Source organism: Myxocyprinus asiaticus, chromosome 2 (assembly GCF_019703515.2).
Source record: "Myxocyprinus asiaticus isolate MX2 ecotype Aquarium Trade chromosome 2, UBuf_Myxa_2, whole genome shotgun sequence".
Taxonomy (NCBI): domain Eukaryota; kingdom Metazoa; phylum Chordata; class Actinopteri; order Cypriniformes; family Catostomidae; genus Myxocyprinus; species Myxocyprinus asiaticus.
This window is the reverse complement of record NC_059345.1, coordinates 26,477,399-26,502,971: the sequence shown is the minus strand read 5'-3', so window position 1 is coordinate 26,502,971 and position 25,573 is coordinate 26,477,399. Positions and strand designations below refer to the sequence as shown.

At 41.0% G+C, this 25,573-nt stretch overlaps 1 protein-coding gene across 1 annotated transcript in view; it reads right to left on the bottom strand.

Annotated features, from left to right (window-relative positions):
• LOC127413694 (histidine N-acetyltransferase-like) overlaps positions 1–19,405 on the bottom strand; it is a 28,847-nt gene extending 9,442 nt beyond the window's left edge. The window contains exons 1-3 of the mRNA XM_051651033.1: positions 19,262–19,405; positions 593–816; positions 114–338 (exon numbers count right to left, since the gene is read on the bottom strand). Of these exons, the coding sequence (XP_051506993.1) occupies positions 114–338; positions 593–808 (441 nt within the window). The 5' untranslated portion in view covers positions 809–816; positions 19,262–19,405. The remainder of the gene's footprint in view (positions 1–113; positions 339–592; positions 817–19,261) is intronic.
• Between the last annotated feature and the right edge of the window lie 6,168 nt (positions 19,406–25,573).

Sequence of the window (25,573 nt, the reverse complement as noted above, 5' to 3'; positions counted from 1 at the left end):
TTTATATATGAATTAAGTGACAGAATAAAGACAATGTGGCTTTACTGATTTTTATTCAAGATAAATCACCCAAACCTTATCTGAGCAAAATGCTTACATTTGGTGGTTCTTACCTGTTTGGTGATGAGCCGGTACTTCTGGAAGTCTTTTGGTCCCAGTTGGTCATCTCTGGTCAATCTGCTGACTTTAACGTCAGGATACTTGGACTTAACCAGCTGAGAGCAAAACCGGAGTAGTACCCCAGCCACACCTTTCCCCCTCTCCTGAGGGGCAACACGAAGTCCTTCCACCAGCATGGTCTCCCCATCATCAATAACACATACTGACTCCAGAGCAATCTGGAAAATGCAGTTGCATAAAGAGCAAACAGTGCATTTGTTTTATATCTACAGGAGAGGAAGGGGACAGTCTTTGGTTTATGTTTAATGCTGCATGTATCTTCTTTCCGTTTGATTGGTCTGAACCTATTATCCAATAGTGTGCCTCCTTACTGCTGCTTGGAACAAGAAAAACTGAATCTTCAAAATGAAAAAATGGAATGAGCCTTGAACATGCACTACAAAACCTACATAATATTAATGCATTTTCTTACCACTTTGCCTTGTTTGCGAGCCAAAATAACAGTGCGGTTGCTCTCCTGCAGCCAGTCTTGATAGCGAGAGGGAAGGTAATCCAGGCCACCATAGATATCCTTGCTCATAGCCATGATGTCATCAAAGTCCTCCTCTGTTGCCACTGTAAACTGTAGCCCAGTCTGTGGTGGGGCCTCGGGGAGCTGAGAGCATGGCAGGCTGTTTTCAATCTTCATCCTTACAGCTGGAGACACAGTCAATCATGAAAAGAGATTTATTATGAGATTCCAACTTGAGCAGCACTTTATTATTGAGGTAAGTTTCCTATAAAAGAGGTTCCAAAAAGAGGTTCCATGGAATATTTTCCTATCAACTTATTCCCCATCCCCTTTAACAGAAAGTGGTAGATGTGCTATTTTACAAGTCTGGTGGTGTTAAAGATGAAAAATTACCAAACATTTTGGTTCCTTATCAGCTCAGTATTGAACAGTTACTTCCAGGGCAATGCAAGGTTTTGTGCTAAATGTCGCAGTGTTTATCTTCCTGTGCCAACACGCCATCAGGTTGTAACCGTGCCCAAATGCTAGACAGCCACCCCTCTGCCAACACACATACACAGACATCTCCACCTCCTATTGCCAGAACCCTAAATCCTTTTTTTAATTCTCACTGAACAGCAATGCCCTGGTTCCTAGTGGAAAATAAAAAAAATTTTTGAAGGGACTTGGGAAATAATGGTGTGAGACATCCAGCCAGGGCAAGGTGGAGCAGATCAGTGGTGAAGTCGGGGCCATACGCACGTATACGCTGTATGCTTACTTTTTTCCCAGGGCTGTTTGCGTATAACGACTTCTAAGGATCAATATTTGCTTATACCCTTGGTATACACATTTGTTTTGCTGCTTCAGAACTCCATAATCTGCTGTCATTAGTTTCCCTTTACCTGTACTGGATGCTGTTTTGTGAAACTTGAGATTCTTTGTTGTAATTGGTGCATTATCACTTGAATTCTGCCATTCCCCACCCCGACAACCATTGTCGCCGCCATCATCGACTGAGGGAATTTATGACAGTGAGTGGAGAGAGTCACCCTCATGCTGAAGCAGTATCAGGTAAAATTAATTAACAAAATATGCCAAACGTCCTGTAAAATAAGGAAATGTCCTGCATTAAAGGAAAAAATTGCATTCCATATGAAATCCATACGCAATGCCGTTTGTCTCGTATTTTAGTGTCACACACCCAAACTGTTGAGAATGTTTCATAAATCGAGAGAAACTGACCTGAAACACACACACCTTTCGTGTGAGTTGTGTGAGATATCGGCTGTTGCTTTACACCAGTGGTTCTCAATTTTTTTGGGACACGCCCCCCTTTGAAACAAGAAAAACTTTCGCACTTTTAAAAGATTAAACTACATTTTCTTTCATCTTTATTTGACAAAAAAGGTTTTATTTAAAATACAATGAAAACTGAATGGAAAGTTAGACTTCACTCCAGGGGGCGCTTGGCCGCTCAGAAAACCAAATCCTCCATTCATCAGCATTTAATTACCAGAAAGTTTTATCTCATTGGAGACAATTTTACTCTAGAATAGTTATTTTTTAATAAAAATGTATAATTGCAAGGATTCATATCTATGAAAGGAAATAAGCTTCAACAGTCTCTATAAAAGTTTCTTTTAAATCCACATCCAGTAATAACAAATGACTGTGATTGTCGCATCCTAGCCAGCGCTGAAAATAGTACCAAGTATCACATGACAGCGCCGTCTACGTGCTGTTTCGGTAGCGGTCAGGACCTTTGTACAATAATTAACACCTGATTAATGATACTGATAAACTTTAATAAAAACGGGCCTTTCTACCATCATTTACTCACCCTCGTCGCTCAAAATCAGTATTCCTTTTTTCATCCGTGAAACACAAGATTGAGGGATGAGAGGATCGTGTTTGTGGCTGTCCACAGTAGCGGTTTTAACCACCACGCAAACCACGCAATTGCGTGGGGCCCCGGATATCGGGTGGGGGGCGCCCCGCCCCACCCCGCCAGGGTAGGAAAGCTCTGCAAAAACCTCTTCAGCTGTGACATGTTTTTCTGAGTACATGCACGGATACGCTGTTGTCTGCAGTCTCAGAACAGTTCACAAAGCCACCGGGTTCGGGTCAGTAGGACTTTGGGTTCGGGTTTGTAATTTATGAAAAAATATACAGGCCTTCCGAACTTGTTTCACCCATGTGCTTTCATTCACGCAGATATGCGCGAACGGATGAGTTAGTGGCCGTTCACACCGAAAGTGTTATTGTGTGCGTCTGCTCAGTTTTCTATTGTTTTCCTACGTAAATGCGTTGGACAAACGTCCTTCACCACGTCTCGCTGTTTCGTCAGTGTCTCACAGAGGACCGGCAAATTTTTAGACACTGTGTCAAGTTAAAAAGAACTTCAGGTTTCAAAAATGCACGTCAAGACACCTGCGTTCTGTTTCATTCATTGCGCTGTGTCTAGATTGTTTTTAGCGCAGGTGTCACAAATATTTAACGTGCTAAACAAGTTCAGGTTGCAAAGAGGTGACTGTTACAATGTTTAACATTATTTCAGTGCTTGATAAACGGCAATGTTTTTTTCCTTCTGCTATAGTGTACTGAGAGGCTGCCGTGCTTTGTATGTTTACTGTTACAGTTACAAATGTGCCTACATTGCTTATATAAAATATAGACTTTTGCAACATGGTGAACAATAGCATTAGAATATAAGCTCCAGATGAAAGTAAAGTAAATAAGACAGAAATATATTACTACTGTATACAAGAAGTCATCAAAGTAATAATAATAATACTGTATCATATTATAATGACAAGCTAAATAATTGTTGGGTTATAATATTAATATATACCGTAACAACAGAATTCCAAAATGTTATTGGGTGAAGTAGTTTTGCACACCCTTTTTAAAAAAAAAAAAAAAAAAAGAGAGAGAGAGAGAGAAAAAAGGGTTTTGTAAAAATATATGTACGTTGGTAAATATTATTTTTTTTAATCACTGTATTGTGGAAAAACTGGAAAACATGCATTAATTATCTTTAACTAGATTTTTATTTCATTAAACATTTTGAATGTACTTGGCTACAACGGCTGATAGGATGAATTAAAAATTATAATTTAAAATAAATTTTATGTAATTTTTTAAGCAAAATTTTTTGAAATGGGGCCCCAGGTTGGTCGGTTGCTTGGAGCCTAAGAAATCGTAAACCCGCCCCTGGCTGTCCAAGCTCCGAAAGCACATATCAAAGCACCTTAAAATCATCCATAATACTCGTGCCTTAGATCTCAATTCTTCTGAAGTCATATAGTGTGTTGTGTGAGGAAAAAACAGAAATTTAAGAGTTAATTCACCTCGTCACTCATCTGAAACTGGCACGCACGCAAGAATAACCTTGTTTACATGAGCGCACCTGACATCAACGCTTTGGGCTGTCAAGAGCTGCGTGCGCAGGATGCGCTGTTGTGCCAGGCTAAAGTTTAAAGGCAGAGGAAAATAAATTGCACTCATCGGCTGAATGTGTGAAAGTGAACGAGATTTGAGGACGAGTCAGTCTTCCATGCCCCCCTTGCAATACATCCACGGCCCCCCCACGGGGCGCGCCTCACACGGCGAACCACTTTGAGAACCACAGCTTTACGCGGATGATCAGTGACGATCAGTGACAATCAGCACGTGTTTTCTGTCAGAAGCCAGATAATTTTGTCAAAATCATATAGCATTCATGTGCATGTTAATTGTTTCCCACAATTGGGATTTTAAAACACCAGTAAACGCACCTATTCATGACATGCCATTACATTTTATTGCGTATGTCAGAGTTCATTCTGGTAGAGAAAGAGAGAGAGACAGAGAGGTAAGAAAAACATCTTGGTTACTGTCGTAACCTCTGTTCCGTTGTGTCGATGTAGTGACACTAGGGGTCGCTCTCCCAAGGGGAAAGACACCATGGAGACCACACCCTGCCGGAAGAGGAGGTAAAGTGTGGAGAACACGTCACATGGACTTACCGACCGGCAGTATCGCATGTGGAAGAAGTCCCCGCGGTAGGTCCTACCCAGAAGGGAGGAGCTCTACAAACACGGTGACCAGAGGCAGAGGGAGCTCTGCCCAAGGAAGACGCAGATTTACCAACAGGGAAACCGTACTGTGGAAAATACATTACACGGGGTTACCCACGGGCAACCAGCACATGTGGAGCACCTACCCCTGTACAGGGCATACTAGCGCACGTACTGGGCTGTAACCTGAATTCACTTGCCACAGGGCTGAGGAGGAAAGACATCCAGGGTTCACAGCTCATGAACTCACATGGGGGAAAAAAGCGCACGTCTCCCCCTCCGGGTGGGGAAAGGCACTGTACGCATGTGGTACACCCCACCAGCTGCCCCACATACTTACCTGTTCGTCCCTGACAACACACGGGATGAAACCGGCTCAACCCAGAGATTATAAAATCTCACAAAGGTATTGGGTGTTGCCCAGCCCGCTGCTCTACAGATGTCTGCTAGAGAGGCGCCGTTGGTCAAGGCCCAGGAGGCTGCCACACTCTTAGTGGAATGTGCTCGTAGTCCCAAAGGGGGCGGCACGTCCTGGGCCTGGTATGCCAAAGCGATGGCATCCACGACCCAGTGGGCGATCCTCTGTTTGGAGACAGCCCTCCCTTTCCGCTGTCCTCTAAAGCAGACAAAGAGCTGCTCAGAGCATCTAAAACTCTGTGTGCGGTCCAAGTAGATGCTGGACACAGCAACGACAAGGCTGGGTCTGCCTCCTCCTGGGGCAGCACTTGCAGGCTCACCACCTGATCCCTAAAAGGGGTCATGGGAACCTTGGGCACATAGCCCGGTCGGGGTCTCAAGATCACGTGAGAGTATGCTGGACCGAACTCCAGGCAGGTGTCACTGACAGAGAATGCCTGCAGGTCCCCAACCCTCTTGATGGACATGAGCGCAGTCAGGAGGGCAGTCATCAATGAGTGAGCCTTTAGTTCAACTTACTCTAGGGGCTCAAATGGGGCTCTCCGCAGGCCCAGCAGACCATGGAGAGATCCCATGAGGGAACAAGGCGTGGCCTAGGAGGATTCAATCTCCTCGCACCTCTAAGGAACCTGATGATCAGGTCGTGCTTCCCGAGGGAACTTACCATCCACCGCGTCATGGTGCGCCGCTATAGCGGCCACGTACACCTTCAAGGTGGAGGGGGACAACCACCCCTCCAACCTCTCCAGCAGGAAGGAAAGCACCGACCCAAATGTATATCTCTAGGGGTCTTCACCTCGGGAAGAACACCAATTTGTGAACAAATGCCACTTCAAGGCATACAGGCGCCTCGTAGAGGGAGCCCTGGCCTGAGTGATCATGTCTAACACTGCCGGTGGTAGGCCACTTAGGTCTTCTGCGTCCCATCCAGGGGCCAGAAATTGAGATTCCAGAGGTCTGGTCACGAGTGCCAGATGGTGCCCCGTCCCTGAGAGAGGAGGTCCTCCCTCAGGGGAACTTGCCAGGGAGGGGCTGTCGCGAGGAGCGTGAGCTCCGAGAACCAAGTCTGGGTGGGCCAGTAGGGCGCCACCAGGACAACCTGTTCCTCGTCCTCCCTGACCCTGCACAAAGTCTGTGCAAGCAGGCTCACTGGGGGAAATGCATACTCGCGCAGCCCCGGGGCCAGCTGTGTGCCAGCGTATCTGTGCTGAGGGGAGCCTCGGACAGGGAGTACCAGAGAGGGCAGTGGGAGGATTCCCGGGAAGCAAACAGGTCTACCTGTGCTTTGCCGAATTGACTCCAAATCAGCTGGACCACATGGGGGTGGAGTCTCCACTCTCCCCTGAGTGTGACCTGCTGCGACAGAGCGTCCGCTGCATGGTTGAGGTTGCCCGTGATGTGAGTGGCCCACAATGACTTCAGTTGCTACATGGAAGTACGCGTCCTTCAGGTCTACCGCCACGAAATAATCTTGATGCTGGACACACGACAGAATGCACTTCTGTGTCAGCATCTTGAATGGGAGTCTGTGCAAGGCCCGATTCAGAACTCGCAGGTCCATGATTGGCCACAACCCACCGCCTTTCTTTGGCACGATGAAGTAGGGGCTGTAGAACCCCTTCTTCATCTCGGTTGGAGGGACAGGCTCTATCGCGTCCTTCTGTAGAAGGATCGTGATCTCCGCATGCAGGGCAGCGGCGTTCTTGACCCTCACGAGGTGAAGCAGATGCCGCTGAACCCGGGCAGGTGCCTGGCGAACTGAATTGTATAGACAAGCCCTCCACCGGGGGATGGAGCGGTCTGTCCACCACCTCCAAACTTACAGCAGGTCTCAACATCCCTGGGTCACCCATCTCAGGGGTGCTTCGAAGCCTTCCTAGGGTTCTTGGCGCCGGATCGTGGGATGGGGGCGTCAGCTTGCTGTGGGGGGCTCTACGTTGTCGCCGCAGGGGGACGCCCTTGGCAACGAGCAGATAGGGGTGCGGTATCTTGTGCCACGCCGGGGCAGGATGTGTTGGATAGCCTCCATCTGCTTCTTGACCGCCTAGAACTGCTGGTCAGAGTCCTCGACGGTGTCGCCAAATAGGCCAGCCTGGGAGATGGGGGCATCAAGGAAGCATATCTTGTCAGCATCCTTCCTCTCATCCAGGTTAAGCCACAGGTGGCGCTCCTGGACCACCAAGGTGGACATCGCCTGCCCGAGAGCCAGCGCCATGACCTTCATTGCACAGCTCCTGCAACACTCCCGGGTCAGGACTACCCTTGTGCAGCTCTTTCAGTGCTTTAGCCTGGTGCACTTGCAGGAGGGCCATGGCGTGCAGGGCAGAGGTGGCCTGTCCAGCGGCACTGTAAGCCTTGGTCGCCAAGGATGATGTGGACTTGCAGGCCTTGGACGGGGGTCTCGGGCGATTCCGCCAGGTGGCAGCATTTTGCGGGCACAGGTGCACACCGTGTACCCCCTGGCTGTCCCACCGTTGAGGGTAGTAAGAGCAGAGAAGCTCAGAGGTCAGGTCCGGGCAGTAAAAGGTGCCTTCCATGATTTTGTGAGCTCCTTGAGCACCTCTGGGAAGAATGGGGGTGGGGTGGGTAAGAATGGACCTGTAAGTGGCGCTCTGAGCCCAGGAACCAATCATCAAGCTGCGAGGGCTCAGGGCAGGGTGGAGGGTTCCACTCAAGCCCGACACTCGTGGCAGCCTCAGACTGGGCAACCACACCCGAAGGTGGGAACCCAGTCAAGTCCTCCGCGTCTGACTGGATCAGCCCGCTCTCCGATGCTGCGAATGAGAGCTCATCCTGCTCTCGAGCCCCGAATGAGACTTCAAACTCACCCTGGGGCAAGCCACCTGTCTCATCTCAGAACTCGACCGGGGCACATGAGCGTACTGGGGAATGGGAGGTCCGTGGGGGATTACCCGGTGGAACCACTCCCATTGGGATCACCAAATCGCCCCCAGTGCAAACCGGCGCGGCCTCAAACCCGTAGGTAGAAGGACCGGGGCGGGGAGCAGCTGGAGTGGCTTTCCCTCTGAAGAAGGAAAGCCGTGACCGCAACGTTGCCATGGTCATGCTCTCGCAATGAGAGCACGAGCCATCCACGAACGCTGTCTCAGCGTGGCTGCAGCCGATACAGGTGAGACAGCGATCGTGGCCGTCAGAGGCGGAGAGGTAGCGACCGCAACCAGGAACTATACACAGACGGAAAGGCATCTTTAAAAAGACACTCTCCGTCAGTGGCACTCTTTTAGAGGAAAATACTCCTTTAGAATATACTCTCTCTTTTTAGCTGTCGAAGCGCCCAGGGGCGTTCTCTGCACTTTATCCGTGCATGAGGGGAAAAACCACTGAAATGCGCCGTAAATCCAACAGCATACACTCTTGAGGTGAATGGAACGGCAGTGGAAATCAGTGAATCAACACCACTCGGCTCCAAAGAAAAAATCTGAATGAGTGGTTGCGAGCCAGCTCCTTTTATACCCGTATGTCCGGGGGAATGGCATGCAAATTCCACTCGCCAATTCCCATTGGCCTTTTCCCAAAGATCAGAGGTGTTTGGGAATCCCAAGAGCAACCCCTAGAGTCACTACATCAACACAACGTCGAGTGAGTGACAGATAGGGAACTGCATTACTGCATTAATTCAAAATAAAAGTACAGTAGAACAGGTGTAGTTAAAACACTTAATGTGATTTTCTTACATTTCCTCTCCCTTTCTCTCTTCTTCCTGGTCATTGTACATTTTAAATAATTGCACGTAGTAGACTGTGACTATCCGCTTTCCTACAGCAATCGTGAAGCTGCAGTCATGATTTGAATCAGGGCGGCAACGCCAGCATCAAATGCCATTTTGAACTCACCATGCGCCTTACATAGGCTGAAAAATACTTGATTTCTATCACAAGTCACATCTGGGCTTGTTTTGTACATCATTTTATCACTGACAGGTAAGCGCTGTCAGATATTATTTTATTTAATTAGATAACAACCTCCGCGGTTCTATAATAGGAGAGAGCGTAACGGTCAACTAGCACTGTGTCATTTTCTTATGTCCCAAAAACTGCACGTCAAACATCTTTGACAAAAATAAGTGCTAAATCATTGGATTTATATTTTTCCCCCCACATAGAGTTCAGAGTTTAGTGTTACATTCTCTCACTAGCATGTATTCATTTGTTGTAAATGTGTAATTTTATGTCATGATACTATGACCTTTCATTGCTGATATACTGTATGTTAGGAAATTACTTCACACACACTGGAGCTGTACATCACCCATTCTGCAAAATTACTTTGAGTTATTTGAAGTTTATAACTCTGTTGTTTTATTTATGTTTTCATTTATTTTGTGGTGTTATTCAAATGTGGTCAAGCATAACATGTCCACCCTGTTATGGGAAGATATATGGGAAATTAATCTAATTTTACATTTAAATATACAGTATTTATGTTAACAGACATAAAATCATAAATATTAGTTTACAAATGTTTCCTAGATATCAATCACAGACCATGTTGTGACTAATTTATCCACTGAATGTCCACCCTGTTATTGTACACCCTGATGCTGCCCAATTAACTGGATGGATATCTACATTTTTTTGTAATTTAGCTTGACCAGTATGACTAATACAATCTTCAATATGTCCCTGTAATGATGAAACATGAAGAATGTTTTATTTTTCAAAAGTTTCAAAGCCGGAAAGTCACTGAATTGTAGGAATGACCCATTTACGGTATGTACAGAGTTGCAATTCCGCTGCTCTCAATAAGCAGATTGCACAGTCTACAGTAACTGTAAAGTACAATCCATAGTTGTTTGTTGACATGTTTTCAAGAATAAACTCTCACGTTGCTATATGCGTGAGTTTGTGAATTAATTTTGAGATAATATCTTTTAGGTGATCCATTTGATCCGTTGCTGGTAACGTGTGGATTTAAATATTTTCTGTTCAGAAAAAAAAAAGTATGCATACACATGCACAAGAACTTCACAGATCTTTTCAGTACGCCTGATATCAACATGCAGTGACATAGATGAGAACCCTGATAGCACACGTACATCAACCAGACGTCTATTTGATGTGTGTTTACATCTGGAAGACGTATTTTTTCCGTTGTTTGCTCATCTGCAACACATCTATAAGACATATGTCAATAAGTGTGTCTCGGATGTCAATAAGACATTAAGCATATGTCTTTGAGACGTTTATGATTTAGAATGTTTGTAAATCTGATCTTTTTAAAATGTTAAGCAGTTGTTAATTAGATTGTGATGCTTTCCAGATTAAACATCTTAAACAGAGCTATCTGGAAAGCACATCTGGCAGTTAATACAAATAAAAAAATAACACATGTTTGTGCTTAGATTAAATGTAAGTGTAATTTTAAGTGTAAAGTTTCTTCTTTTACTTTTTGCACATTATTATCATTCAGCATACAGTGATGTAATAATTGATGTATGCCGTCATGAAATCAGAGGCTCTCCCTTCGAAATCTGAACACAAGTGGTCAAAAGAGACGACCAAGTCTACTTTTGATCAGATCACCCAAAACGCATCTTAATACCCTGTGTAAACCGGGCTTCAGTCAGGGACGAATGTTCGTGTAATTGATACAAGGTTGACACAAATTGATAGTGTGTGCACCACCATGACCAAAAACAAAATGCTTTGTTAAGTGTGTGCAGGGCGCCATCTGCAAATCATGTAGTATGCGCTTGGCTTAAGCAGATGTGTGCAGGCACGCATACATATGTAGTGAGTGTCAGAGGGATTGAAAGGCTGAAAATCTGTGCAGTGGGAGCATCACTGTGAACAAGTCACAGAGAAAACATTGTTTGCACCCCCTTGGGCCCATGCTGGTCGAGAAATCCCTGGTACTTTTCCATTGATGGACTACTCTAGCGGGAAACCCATCCATCTCTGAAAGCTTATTTGGTTTTGGCATACAAGTATTGGCAGCACTTTGTAAGCCTCTGACAAAAACTGTTCATTCATGGTTCATTTGCCAATTGCTATACAATATTTGATTTCTAAATTTCCATGTGACTGTCTCTCTTAGTCTTTCATTTGTCCTTCCATTTGCAATGGGACAGTTTGCTTAAACTGAACAGATGTCTGATATTTCCACTGGGCTGAATCAATGTCTTACCCTAGTTCTAACCTAACCAATGTCCTGTCTATATGTGGGTAACCCTTATTAACCCCAAATTAATTTAGCTCTGAAAATAAGAGAATGCAATATCAAGGGACCAATTAGTAAATTCCATCAGGTTAGTAGACTCTTTTGAGACTGGATAACTGTCCCTTAATGAGGTCCAGATGATTGTTTTAAATTCTTTAGACCATTTGAAGATGCATGAAAATATACATAAAAACTGTACAATCTCTCACTGGGCATTTGCACCAATTATTGGTGTTTGTAAAAATAGAACATACTGTATGTTGTGCATGGAATCCACAAATAATCTTTGTAATATAATTGGAAAAGAAGTCCTTCTCCGCTGTAATATCACAGTGCTTGCCATACAGTTGTGCTCAAAAGTTTGCATTCCCTTGGAGAATTGGTAATATCTGTACCATTTTTAAAGAAAACATGGGTGAGCAGGCAAAACACATTTATTTTATTTCTTATGGGATTCATATTCAACTGTAGGTTATAACAGAATGGCACAATCATAAAACAAAACATGGCAACAAAGAAAAAATGAAATTACCCCTGTTTAAATGTCTGCATACCCTTAGTTCTTAATACTGTGTATTGCCCCCTTCAGCATCAATGACAGCGTGCAGTCTTTTGTAATAGTTGTCTGAGGCCCCAAATTCTTGCAGGTGGTATAGCTGCCCATTCGTCTTGGCAAAATGCCTCCAGGTCATGCAAAGTCTTTGGTCGTCTTGCATGAACTGCACGTTTGAGATCTCCCCAGAGTGGCTCGATGATATTAAGGTCAGGAGACTGTGATGGCCACTCCAGAACCTTCACCTTTTTCTGCTGTAACCACTGGAGGGTCAACTTGGCCTTGTGCTTAGGGTCATTGTCGTGCTGGAATGTCCAAGAGCGTCCCATGCGCAGCTTTCGTGCAGAAGAATGCAATTTGTCTGCCAGTATTTTCCGATAACATGCTGCATTCATCTTGCCATCAATTTTCACAAGATTCCCCAGGCCTTTAGAGCTCACACAGCCCCAAAACATCAGTGAGCCACCACCATGCTTCACAGTGGGGATAGTATTCTTTTCACTATAGGCCTTGTTGACCCCTCTCCAAACACAGCACTTATGGTTATGATCATAAAGCTCTATTTTGGTCTCGTCACTCCAAATTACAGTGTGCCAGAAGCTGTGAGGCGTGTCAAGGTGTTGTCGGGCATATTGTAACCGGGCTTTTTTGTGGCACTGGCACAGTAAAGGCTTCTTTCTGGCAACTCGACCATGCAGCTCATTTTTGTTCAAGTATCGTCGTATTGTGCTCCTTGAAACAACCACACCGTCTTTTTCCAGAGCAGCCTGTATTTCTCCTGAGGTTACCTATGGGTTTTTCTTTGTATCCCGAACAATTCTTCTGGCAGTTGTGGCTGAAATCTTTCTTGGTCTACCTGACCTTGACTTGGTATCAAGAGATTCCCAAATTTTCCACTTCTTAATAAGTGACTGAACAGTACTGACTGGCATTTTCAAGGCTTTGGATATCTTTTTATATCCTTTTCCATCTTTATAAAGTTCCATTACCTTGTTACGCAGGTCTTTTGACAGTTATTTTCTGCTCCCCATTGCTCAGTATCTAGCCTGCTCAGTGCATCCACGTGAGAGCTAACAAACTTATTGACTATTTGTACACAGACACTAATTGCAATTTAAAAAGCCACAGGTGTGGGAAATTAACCTTTAATTGCCATTTAAACCTGTGTGTGTCACCTTGTGTGCCTGTAACAAGGCCAAACATTCAAGGGTATGTAAACTTTTGATCAGGGCCATTTGGGTGATTTCTGTTATCATTATGATTATATGTGATAATAAATGGCTTAATTTGATCACTATCCTTAAATAAAATGCATGATCAGTCATATTTTCAAAATCAATGCCAAAATGTCACAATTTCTGCCAGGGTATGCAAACTTTTGAGCACAACTGTATCTCCATGGGATATACTTTAAAGTGGCCTTAGGCAGAGTTATTACAGTTACATCACAATGAACCAACAACATCAGGATTGTTGATGGCACTTTTATTTTTCATTGAAGAAGAGGATGCTTGTGAAAAAGTAGAACATCAGGAAGCAAAAGTTAGTGGATTCAGTGGTTCAGTGGATAGTGGTGTTCCAGTAGATAATAATACTTCTTGGGAGAAGATTATCAGAACATTGGTGGGATCTTCCTGTTGTATCGCTCACTCTATCAGGTTACAAGTCCCATAACACAGCCCAGGGTACAACGGACAAGTTGTTAAAGATCTGGGCTGGTAATGCAAAAAGGTTTTAAGTTCAAACACTATGAGGAGTGATCTGTGAGCACAAAGGCACTGTAGCAAGGCACTTGACCCTTGTTGATAATACTTGTAATAATTGTATTGTCAATTGCTTTATTGTAAACTTGTACAATAAAATAAATTTCAAGTGTCTGCTAAATGACTTTTTATTATTTATGTTATTACAACTAAGAACTGATTATTACCCAGATAACCCCTATGCCTAGTTTCTATTCAAGCTGAGATGCAATTAAGTGTTTTATACAGTTAATACTATTTCCTTATCAAATTACACTTACAGTATTACACTTACATTTCATAATTTCCTGTCTCCCTTTACTGTATAAAGGTTCAAAATACCAAAAAACTTCACAAAAATACTATACACTGTATAGTTAATACTATACTAAAATGTTTTTCCTGATCCCTATATTGTCACCTGAATCATTATCATGCTTATGATTACTGCTATGGCCAAATGGACTCTCATGAGGGTAATCCACACTGTACGTTTGTGGGTATGAAAGAATACTTAACATGCTATATTTTACTACCTGCCTTTGCCAAGACCCATTAAAAGAAATTATCTAGTAGCCTTCACCTTGCCTCCTAGACTGTTTTGCATCTCAACAGCATCAATATTAAAATAAAAAAAGTCTATCACAGTATAAAAATTACCTAAACAAGTGTCTGTTAGTAACAATTTCATTTTACAAATATCCTAACTGTGATTTTTTAATAATGGGATGGAAAGTGAAAGGGTGAGTAGGAGAAATAGAAGAGATGTTTATAGCATTTTTCAAATATATATCATCATCATGAAAAAAAGGAAGTTGGCATATTACGAATGCCAAAATGATATTAAGCTATTTTTATGTAACAGAACAAAGGAAAAACCACAACACAATGGAAAAGCCACAGCACAACGAAAATAAGATACAACACAACAAAATTATAAGTAAAGAAAAAAATGCTGTCCTTAATTGCTCTGGCAAATACCTGGTTGGTTTTCTGCCCAGGGGCGCCATAACGGGGGTTTGGGAATGAAGGTTAGGGTGATTCTATGGGGCCTGGACAGACAGGTGGCCCAGCAAAACCCCCAAGTCTTTTCCTACATGATTTTGTGATGAATGGCCACTTCGCACTGGTTAGAAGACTGGAAGACTGCTCTTACTTGATAATAAAAGATGATCTAGTGTGTGCGATCCCCCTTAATACAATCAGTGGTTTATCTAGGGCCCTACAAAAACACAGACGGAATTGTAGAATCCAGTCATAAAAATGTAAGTAACTATTAAATGTGAAATGTCATAGAATATTTGGGATTAAAATGAACGTATTAATGCTTACTTAATCCAATTAAAATCATGATATGTCCTAGTATGATAAATAAACCACAAAAGGCTGAAATAAAATAAAATATATATAAATTAATATACAGTCTGAATGTGCTGCATGCTTTAAAGGAAATGTGTGAAGCCAGCCGCTCACACACTGATAACCTTATCATAATCATCACGTGCGTTCTGTGTTTGTAATAGATCACTGACTGCCAAGAGGCATTAAGAATATATATGCACATTCAGACTATATAGTTGTATAATTAAAATTGCAGCCTTTTGCACTTTAATAAGCACATTTTATCCATATAATGAACTGCTTATCTGGAGGTGTGAAGCTGTCATCATAAACATGCAAACTCAAATTGCTTCATTCGGCTTTCCGCCTAAATAAAAGGCTTGATTTAACTAGATGCTGGAAATTGAAGAAATTGCAACCAAAATACAGTATACAACTACTGTATAGTAAACTGTAATATTCAATGTAGTAATAAATAATAATAATAATTATTTTTATTAAATAATAATTAAATAATATTTAAGTAATATCTCACAAGCAAGAATGCTGTAGTACTAAATAAAAGTTAATACACTGAAAACCGTAATAAATTCACTTTACTTAATTAAGTAAACTCATTCCCTCAACTGAATTGAGTAATTGCGTCTCCAAAACTTGTGTAATTAACTTAACTTGTTGATCATATAGAATGACCTTAACTATTTAAGTGAATGTAGCTAGATGCAAGCAGAATTGCTATTTAAATGTTGTTTCACTTAATAATTTTAATTAAATGGACACAAATGTAGGTCATTCATTAACACAGCTTAAATAAAGAAGATTATAACTGATTCTAGGTCAATCATTAAATAAATGTATTTCTCCACAGACAACTATTTAAATGACCCCTTATGTTCCCTTTGACCAAGGAAACTTAAAGGAATAGTTCACCCAAAAAAAATTTTTTTAATGGAAAACACAGAATTTGAAAAAAATATGACATTTGCAAATAAATAAAACTGATTTCATAGGGCCCTATTTATCCCAAAAGCGATTTCTAAGTGCTAAATGCAGTTCCCATTTGTACAGCGCTGTGCAACTTTCGCACATCCTCGTTCTGGACGCGTCATAATCCAGGCTTGACTGGATTGTGCGGAGCACTAAACAGCATGGTGCAGACCACAAAACCTGAATTAAACCAATAAATGTATATTTTGAAGGACTATGGAGAATGTCAAACATCTCGTAAGACCAGACACACCTGTTATTCTAAAAAGTGTTGATGAGGAAAAGACGAATAAACATAGTGTGTGCCATTACTGTAGTAACAGGTTTGATTTGACAGAAAAGTTATAGATTCAAACAGGGACGTCCCAAGCAAAGGGCGGGGCCCATGGCAGTGTCGAATGCGCAGGGACTATTTGCCCTCCGATGGGGGGGGGGGGGGGGGTGCGGGGGTTATGCGTAGCTGTCCCTCTCAGTCGTAATTGCGTTCTGGGATCCCCTTCAATAGTGATCGCCTTACGGAGTTGGGGGAGGTTTGATTGTTAGCGAATAGAGATCGCCGTGGGGCCCCCCCGAAGCACGGGGCCTGGTGCGACTGCACTGGTTGCACTTCTCTAAGGACGGCCCTCGATTCATAATAAAACTATAAAAGTGGAAGAAATCTACTTTGTTTTATTAAAACACAGGCAGTTTTAATAACATATTTTAAATGTTTAGGCAACTGCTTTTATCCAAAATGTTAGTTTGTTTGATAGAAACTATAGTTACATTGACCTTCTCAATGATTAGCCAAAACTGTGGTAATTCTAACAAATGAAAAAAGTTAAATCAAAAGCTTTAAAGCCTGGACCTCTTCTAATTATAAGCCAAGCTATCAGTTTTTCACCTGCATAAAATCTGTTTAATTCTAATGCTCTTGTAGGGGAAAATCTGGTTTTGTTTGCCTTTAGATATTACAAGAGATGACTTAAATCAACATTTAAAACATAAAAAATCCAATATTTCCATTAGAAACATTGTCCCAACTCACTAAAATGACGTTAATTTTGCTGTGCTTTTGCTTAATTTCGTTGTGTTGTGGCTTATTTCTGTTGTGCTATGGCTTTTCCGTTGTGTTGTGGCTTTATTTTGTTGTGTTGTGGCTTATTTCCGTTGTTTTTTCAGCTTTAATTTGCTTTGCTAATTTGGCTGTGTTGTGCACTTCTTGGCCACCATACTACAAGGTTCCAGTGGCACATTAACATAACTTGAACGGGTCAAGTCCCATTCAATGAAAACAGTTTTTTCATTCTAATTCTTTTCCTATAGTCCTTTGCTGTTTGAACCTCATTAACTCATTTGAGCTTCAAACTTAAATGGAAATCAAGTGTAAATAAAAAATAGGATATTATCGAGAAGAATACTAGACTTGATAAACAAGCTTTAAGTAATAGATCCCAAATGCTATGGATATGTAATTCCAATTAATGTCTCACCCTATCTCTTCTGTCCTTTTATTTCTCTCTCCTTCTGTGTCCTCGCCTCATTCTGTCTCTCTGCCACAATCTATCTTTATCTAGAGGACAAGCCATTGTATTGCAGTAGGCTCCCCTGCTCTATTTATTTATATAAATTCATTACAGCAGATTATGGGAGCTCAGAGGGAAACCTTCAAGCAAAATAATGTCTCTTTCACCATCCCTTTCAACTCAATGCCTTTATGCTTAAAATCTACTTTTTCCATGTAGTCCCGTTTTGTTGTCTCATGTCAGCATAAAATCATAAAGGTCCATTGGTTTATACCATTAATATATCAGTATGCTATACACAAGTTCTGACCTGTCATATGTGATAATGCAGTGGTGTCTGTTTAATACCTGCAGCAATCTCTATTTGTAATTTTATCAGTTGGGGGGGGGGGGGGGGTCATGACAGCATGAGAAACCAGACAAGAGAACCTAAATTAATCAATTGTTTTAATTAATATCACTGTGATGAATCAAGAACAACTTGCATGTTGATAATAAGACAGGTACAAATGTGTTTATTTCAATTAAGATTAACAGGACTGGACTGCATACACCTCTGCTGGATTTACTGGCATAATGAAAATTGACTTAATTTGTGTTCATTGTTGGAGCAACATCAAAAACCAAATGCAGCATCATAAAATGGGCCAATGGGCCATACACCACTGCAGCAGTTTGCCTGGACCACACGTCCATGAATAACAGGGCATGCCATATGCTTCTCTACATCTTGCAGTTAATCATGTAGCTAGCTGAGGTATGGTATGTCACCATGGGCATTCATGCACCAATGGAAAATAGTGATGACATAAGCCTCACTTCTTTACCCCAAATCCCGGCATGAACATATGAACACACACAGAAGGATATAAGCACGTTGTAGTCTTTCATTTAATAAATAATAATAAAAAAAAATGTAGGCCTATATATTCCAAATCAAAATCTACAGCTGCCATTTGTATTTTAGCTATATAGCGTCTTTACCGTTCTTGGATCATATTGTCAGGAATTAAGTTTTATTTTCTATAAATATTAGATACAATATAGGCCTAAAAATAACGAAATAATGATGTGTCAATGTAGATTCAGCAAGGCAATGCTGTAACGTGTTCTCAGCATCATTGCAACACGACCCCTCATTCGCCCCGCCCCCACTCGAAAAGTCCAAATGCAAAACTAGCACTGCGCTCTACCATCATTCCCTAATGAAGACTGTTGAAATGATCTAACACGAAACCTATTCTTTAAGTAGCATGTGCATTCATATGATTTTCTAGTTTAGTTTAATATATATATATATATATATATATATATATATATATATATATATATATATATATATATATTATTATTATTATTATTATTATTATACAATGCTTTGACACGTCAAGCTGGACAACAATAGAACGCATTTCAAATTCTCTATTTAGACACCTGTACAATAAGTTATTTATTTTTATTTTTTTATTTGTAGTTAATTTTCCTTTTTCACAAACGTTGCAGTGCCGGCATCCTGGATAAATTGGAAAACGTCGCACGTACAGAGAGACAAAACGTCAATAGGCAACTCGACTTGAATGCCAACATATAGGCTAACAAAAAATATAATACAGAGTCTCGGGCGAATTGCTTAAATTTAGCAATTCGTTGCCTATTCGTCTCTTGAGGGTATTCCTTAATTTGAGCCGTACAAAATGGCCGGGAGATGCAAAAGGGACAATACAAGGCAAATGCGTGTTGTTGCGTGATAATTTGAGAACATGAAAATCAACGATGGTTTAAACGTTTCGAACCCTCACCATACATAGTCTGCACGAGCAAAACCCTTTCTTAATAAAAGCTGCACAGATTGGAATTTTACCTACCTCTACTTCGTTTGTCGGACCCGTGAAGAATGCAGAGGTCAGATTGGCAGATGCTGAATTGATGTAAGATTTTGTTGTATTGTGGTTAGACTAAAAGGAGAATATTTAGTAAATGCCGGTTAAGACGTCCAATATATGTAGTATGAGGTCACTGTTAAACTCCTCCCAGAATTCCCATCCCCATCCCCATCCCCCAGTAGTGAGCAGTGAGGTATGCCAGCCCCTCAACCATCACCCAATCATGATCAATCTCTCTCTCTCTCTCTCTCTCTCTCTCTCTCTCTCTCTCTCTCTCTCTCTCTCTTAGCTCTTAGTGCGTCTTACACAGAACAGTGCTGTTCTGTTGACTCAGTGAATGCTTTGCTTCCCTTGACTTATGCAACATAAATAGCTACTGTACATACACTGCTGAATTTGAGTGCTTCTCAAATTCAAAAAAACAAAAGCACATTTTGACCATAGCGCACAGGTGCACATACAGGTGCCGGATTCCGGTGACATTTGTGACCAGAAGTCACTGATGACTGATGTTGGCTTCTTCAATAAAGTCCACTTTGTTTATACTGTAAATTAAATATAATTAAATCTGACTTACTTAGTCATAATAATAGAAACAACACCGGTCATTGACACAAATGAAGCAAAATACTGTATATAATATGAAGTATCAAAAAGTCATAAGAGATATTTTTTATCTTTTTGACACCAATTCATGTAAGTGTGCAATTCTACAGCACTCTAAATTTTGCTGGGTTGTTTTTTGAATCCATTCTGGGTTGAGTCTGCTTGGTCATTTTGTTGGGTAGTTTTTAATCAAACTTTGCTGGGTTAATGGCTCGTCACTGACAGTAAAATTCACCATAGCCAACCCAAGCTGCTGGGTCAAAATAACCCACTGCTGGTTTATCTATGCCAGGGGCGGATTATGACTAGCAAGGGCCCCGGGGCCAATTTTCTTTTAGGGCCCCCTGGTCCAGTTATCTTTTGAGATCTACGCAATCTATTTTCACTGATTTAAGTCTCTTTTAATACCTGTTCTGTTATTTATCATCAAATTAATTCAAACACACAGCCAGGGTTGGGAGGGTTACTTTTGAAATGTATTCCACTACAGATTACAGAATACATGCTGTAAAATGTAATTTGTAACGTATTTCGTTAGATTACTCAAGGTCAGTAACGTATTCTAAATACTTTGGATTACTTCTTCAGCACTGGTAGATTTTTTCACTTGTTTTGACTATAAAAACTCTGTCAGTACAGTAAGATAAAATACACGTTAAAAATACATTCTCTGAAAAACCTAAATATTTTATGCAGTGTGTTGTTTCTAAAACAAGATAAAGCAAACTGATCTTGTTTTAAGGATTTTTAGATATTTTTACAAGAAAATAATACAAAAATTATTATCAAGAATATGATTTTTGCCCTAATATCAAAGGTCTTACTAGAAAAAAGAAATTATGATCTAACGTGAATTTTCTTGATAAAAAAATATGATCATGCCTGGTAACGTGCATGTAAAATGGCTAGAAATAAAATTTTAGCTTAGCGTAAAGCTGACAATTTACACAAGGTTTATTTCTATTACTTCTCTGTCTGCGCGTATGAATGTAACACTTCATAAGAAAGTGTTTCACCGCTGTTCAAATGCACTTTGGATCACATCATTTATATGTATAAATGTTTTCCATCTGAAAGGACTAAATATTAAATGAAACAAATGACAATAAAATGCAAAGTAATCTCTTTAGTAATCAAAATACTTTTTGAATGTAACTGTATTCTAATTACCAATTATTTAAATTGTAACTGTAGTGGAATACAGTTACTTATATTTTGTATTTTAAATACGTAATCCCGTATTCTGTTACTCCCCAACCCTGCACACAGCATGGATGTGGTAAAGAAACCGCTCAACCTAAACACATTCAACGAACAGCCACTGTTCTTAAAGAAACAGTACCATTTTAACCTTTGTGATACATCATGTAAACTCCATGTAAATACTACAAATTATGCATACAAAATGCATATATTTAAGAGGGCACAATAAATTATTAAATATTTAACTTCAAACACTTTAAATATTGGTGAATTTAACAAATAGGCTCCTACAGTATCAAGGTGTTATGTAAAATTCGGCAAAGAGTTCAGGCAGTTCTGGCTCGCACTGCAATATCTTTTCGAACTCATCTGAATGATGGGGTGCATTCCATTCAGAAGTGGTCATCCCTATATCCTTCAAATACTTTACCCTCCATTGTGAGTGCTTTGAAGTGCTGAAAATTGTGGGGCTCATATTGCCTCAGTTGTAGGGCAATAGTGGTCATTTGGTAATTTTTTGGGAAATTCTGTTTGGTCCGATCCTACAGCTTGGCTACCAATATCATTCTTCCATCAAAAGGCCCTGCTAAAGCATCACTTAAGCCTTTTCAAAGTGTCCAAAAATCCTCAAGACTACATTACATTGACAGAATATTGAAATGAGCAACGAGTCTGTTTTTGAATGTTCGTATTTTCAGACTTCAGCTGTCAAAACTTACACACAAGCCCTATAATCTGCTTTAAGATGCTCTCTTCTTTATTTATTTATTACTGTAAAACCTATAAAAATTAACTTCAAGCATTTAAAACTATTTTAAAATTTCAGACAAGGTTTTGTCAGACCAACATTTTAGTTTGTCTCAATAAACTTTACGTATCTAGTTTAATCAGTACTTTTGAACCACACAAAGTAAAATATCAGCATTTTCTTTTTCCCAACCACCTAAGCCAAGTTTTTTTTTTTTTTTTTTTTTTGTAATGTAGGGAAAACTTTCACCAAGAGACAGTAGACATCTCATAGATATCGTAATGATTAAGAGGCTTTAGAAAGTCATGTATCAAATGTGATACATGCGTCGTTATATGATTAATGAGTTGCTCAAAAAAATGTATTCGAAACAGGAAGGCATAAGTGTCCTCGTAGTCACAGGGCCCTGTTGAGGGGGCCTTGTATAAGCTCTGGGCCCACATATTTAAGCACATATAAACATTTGTTTTCAAGGTTGATGGGACGTGAGACCTTGCAGCCATGAGGTTGCCCCTTTTGCTTCTGCCACCTCCTAAAATGTAATATAACTGTTTATCCTTAAAGGAATAGTTCACCCAAAAATTAAAATTCTCTCATAATTTATCTTTATGCCATCCCAGATGTATATGACTTTCTTTCTTCTGCAGAGCACAAATGAAGATTTTAGAAGAAAATCTCAGGTCTGTTGGTCCATACAATGCAAGTAAATGGGTGCAAAATGTTGAAGCTCCAAAAAGCAGAAAAAGGCAGCATAAAAGTAATCTGTAAGACTCCAGTGGTTTAATTCATGTCTTCTGAAGTGATCCAGTTGGTTTTGGGTGAGAACAAACCAAAATGTAACTCCTTTTTCAATGTACATTTTGCCATTGCAGTCTTTAGGCACGAGCACGATTTCAAGCTCAATTACATTTCCTAGCACCATCTAGTGGCTCTGTGCATGCGTCAAGCACTAGGAAGTGTAATCGAGATTGAAATCATGATAGTGCAAAATGTCAGAATTTTAGCACCCAATCACTTGCATTGTATGGACCTACAAAGATTAAATATTCTTCTAAAAATCTTCATTTGTACACTGGAATTGTGATATAGTCAATTAAAAGTGAAACAATTTGTCTGTAAACAATTGTTGGAAAAATGACTCATGTCATGCACAAAGTAGATGTCCTAAATGACTTGCCAAAACTATAGTTGCTAATATGAAATCTGTGGAGTGGTTAAAAAATTATTTTTAATGACTTCAACCTAAGTGTATGTAAACTTCTGACTTTAACTCTATATATACATATATATATATATATATATATATATATATATATATATATATATATATATACAGTACTGTGCAAAAGTTTTAGAAACTTGCATATTGAGGATTTCTTCAAAAATAATGAAATAAATAGTATTCATTTATCACTTGATGTCATAAAAAGACCCGTAAACATAAAAAAAGCTAAATCAATATTCGTGTGACCACCTTTGCGTTTAAAACAGCACCAATTCTCCTAGGTACACCTGGACACAGTTTTTCTTGGTTGTTGGCATATAGGATGTTCCAAGCTTCTTGGAGAATTCGTTCTTAGATAGTTCTTCTGTCTATTTAGGCTGTCTCATTTGCTTCTGTCTCTTTATTTAATCTCAGACTGACACAATGTTCAGTGGGGGGCTTTGTGGGGGACATGACATCTGTTGCAGGGCTCCCTGTTCTTCCATTCTAATCTTTTCTATTTGCAAAATTAATGTTTGGGAGTATATTTTTCGATTGACACTAAAGCTGAAGATATAAATAACCATCTTAAGACAAATACTTTTGTGAAACATCTTATGTGCCTAAGACTTTTGCACAGTACTGTATATATAAACTAGATAGGTAAAGATTGTCAAGATGATTTTGATGTTGACCTGACAAAGCTTGAAGTTTAAACTAGTTTTAAAATATTTGATGGTAATAGATGCATGACAGTAAGACAAACAACCAATTAGCTAGATAGTCAGACAGATTGTTAGATAGCTAGATTTACATTTATACACTTGGCAGGCGCTTTTATCCAAAGCAAGTTACAGTGCATTCAGTGTATACAGTTTATCAGTTTGTGTGTTCCCAGGGATTTGTTTGAACACATGATCTTGGAATTGCTTGCGCCATGCTCTTCCAGTTGAGCTACAGGAACACTGATAGATAGATGTATGGATGGATAGATGGACAGATAGATAGATGGATAGATAGATAGATTTATGGATGTCCCCGACACATTTTACTGAAGCCACAGTGAGAAACAGCACAGTCTTTAATGAGAGTATGCTCACTGAATCCAATGGCTCGAACGGCAGGCCTGTGAGTGCTCTTAACACAAGTGCCAAGTCCCAAACTGTCACAGTGGTGGGGTAACATGGTCTCAACCACCTAGCGCCACGTAAAACTGTCACAATCAAAGGGTGTATACCTATTTATAGATGCACAGTGGGATATTTCCGGTTGCTATGGCAGCAACATACACTTTGAGCGTAGATGGGGTGAGACCCGCATCTAAACGTTCTTGTAGAAAATTAAGTATAGGCTGTATGGTGCACTGTAAAGAGTCCTCGTGCCTTAGAGGTACACCAATCAGCGAACACTCACCATTTAAACGTGTATAAATGTCTTGTTGAAGGGGCTCTGGCTTGTAATATGGTGTCGAGCACTGGTTGCAAGAGCCCGTGCGCATTAGTTGGGCACCGTTCAGTGGCTACACAAGAAGTTTCCACAATTCTGGGTGTGGATGCCAAATCATGCCCCCCGCCTGCGTGAGCAGGTCTCTGCTCAGTGGAATCCTCCACGGGAGGCATTCAAGAGCTCTATTAATCCTGTGAACCATGGCCAGTTCGGCCATTCTGGTGAAACCAACAGTACCGCTTCCCTGTCCACCTGAATTTTGCACAATACTTGGTGAAGTAAGTGGATGGGAGGGAATGCATACTTGCGTCCCGCTGTCCAAGCCCAGCTGTGAATAAGTCAGAGTGTACCACAGGCGACAGTGTGTTGTCGACGGTGATGCAAATAGATCTATTTCGGCTTCCCATATCATCAGAACTGTCTGAGGATGAAGTCTCCATTCTCCTTTTACAATGCCCTGTCGCAAAAGCAAATCTGCGCTGGAATTCAGGTGACCTGGAACGTGCGTCACATGTATCGAAAGGAGATGTTTCTCGCACCAGAGGAGAAGCTGGTGCGGGTTCGTCAATGGTCATGATCAAACCCCCTCTTGGTGATTTATGTAAGCCACAACTGTCGTGTTGTCGGTTCTGATCAGAACATGAAACCCCTGGACAGCTGGTCGGAAAGTCATTAATGCTATAGATACAGCGAGTAGTTCCAGACTATTTATGTGCCAGGTTGCTTAAGCACCTGTCCAGGTGCCAAAAGCTGGGAGCCCATCGCACAGGGCTCCCCAGCCTGTGTTCGACGCATCCGTCTTGACCACTTTGCATCTGGACACTTGACCGAGTGTCACACCCATTTGATAGAATGTAGGCATTTTCAAAATGGTTAGCACGGTCATCTAAAAGACATAAGTGGCCATGTCGCCATGAATGATGGGGTACCTTCAATCTGAGCCAGCACTGAAGTGGTCTCATCTGCAGTAGTCCCAGTGGGGTAACCGCTGTTGCAGAGGCCATGAGGCCCAGGGCTTGTTGAAAAAGTTTCAACAGAAATGTTTTTCCCAGCTTGAAAATGTTCAAACACCAGTGAATGGAATGAA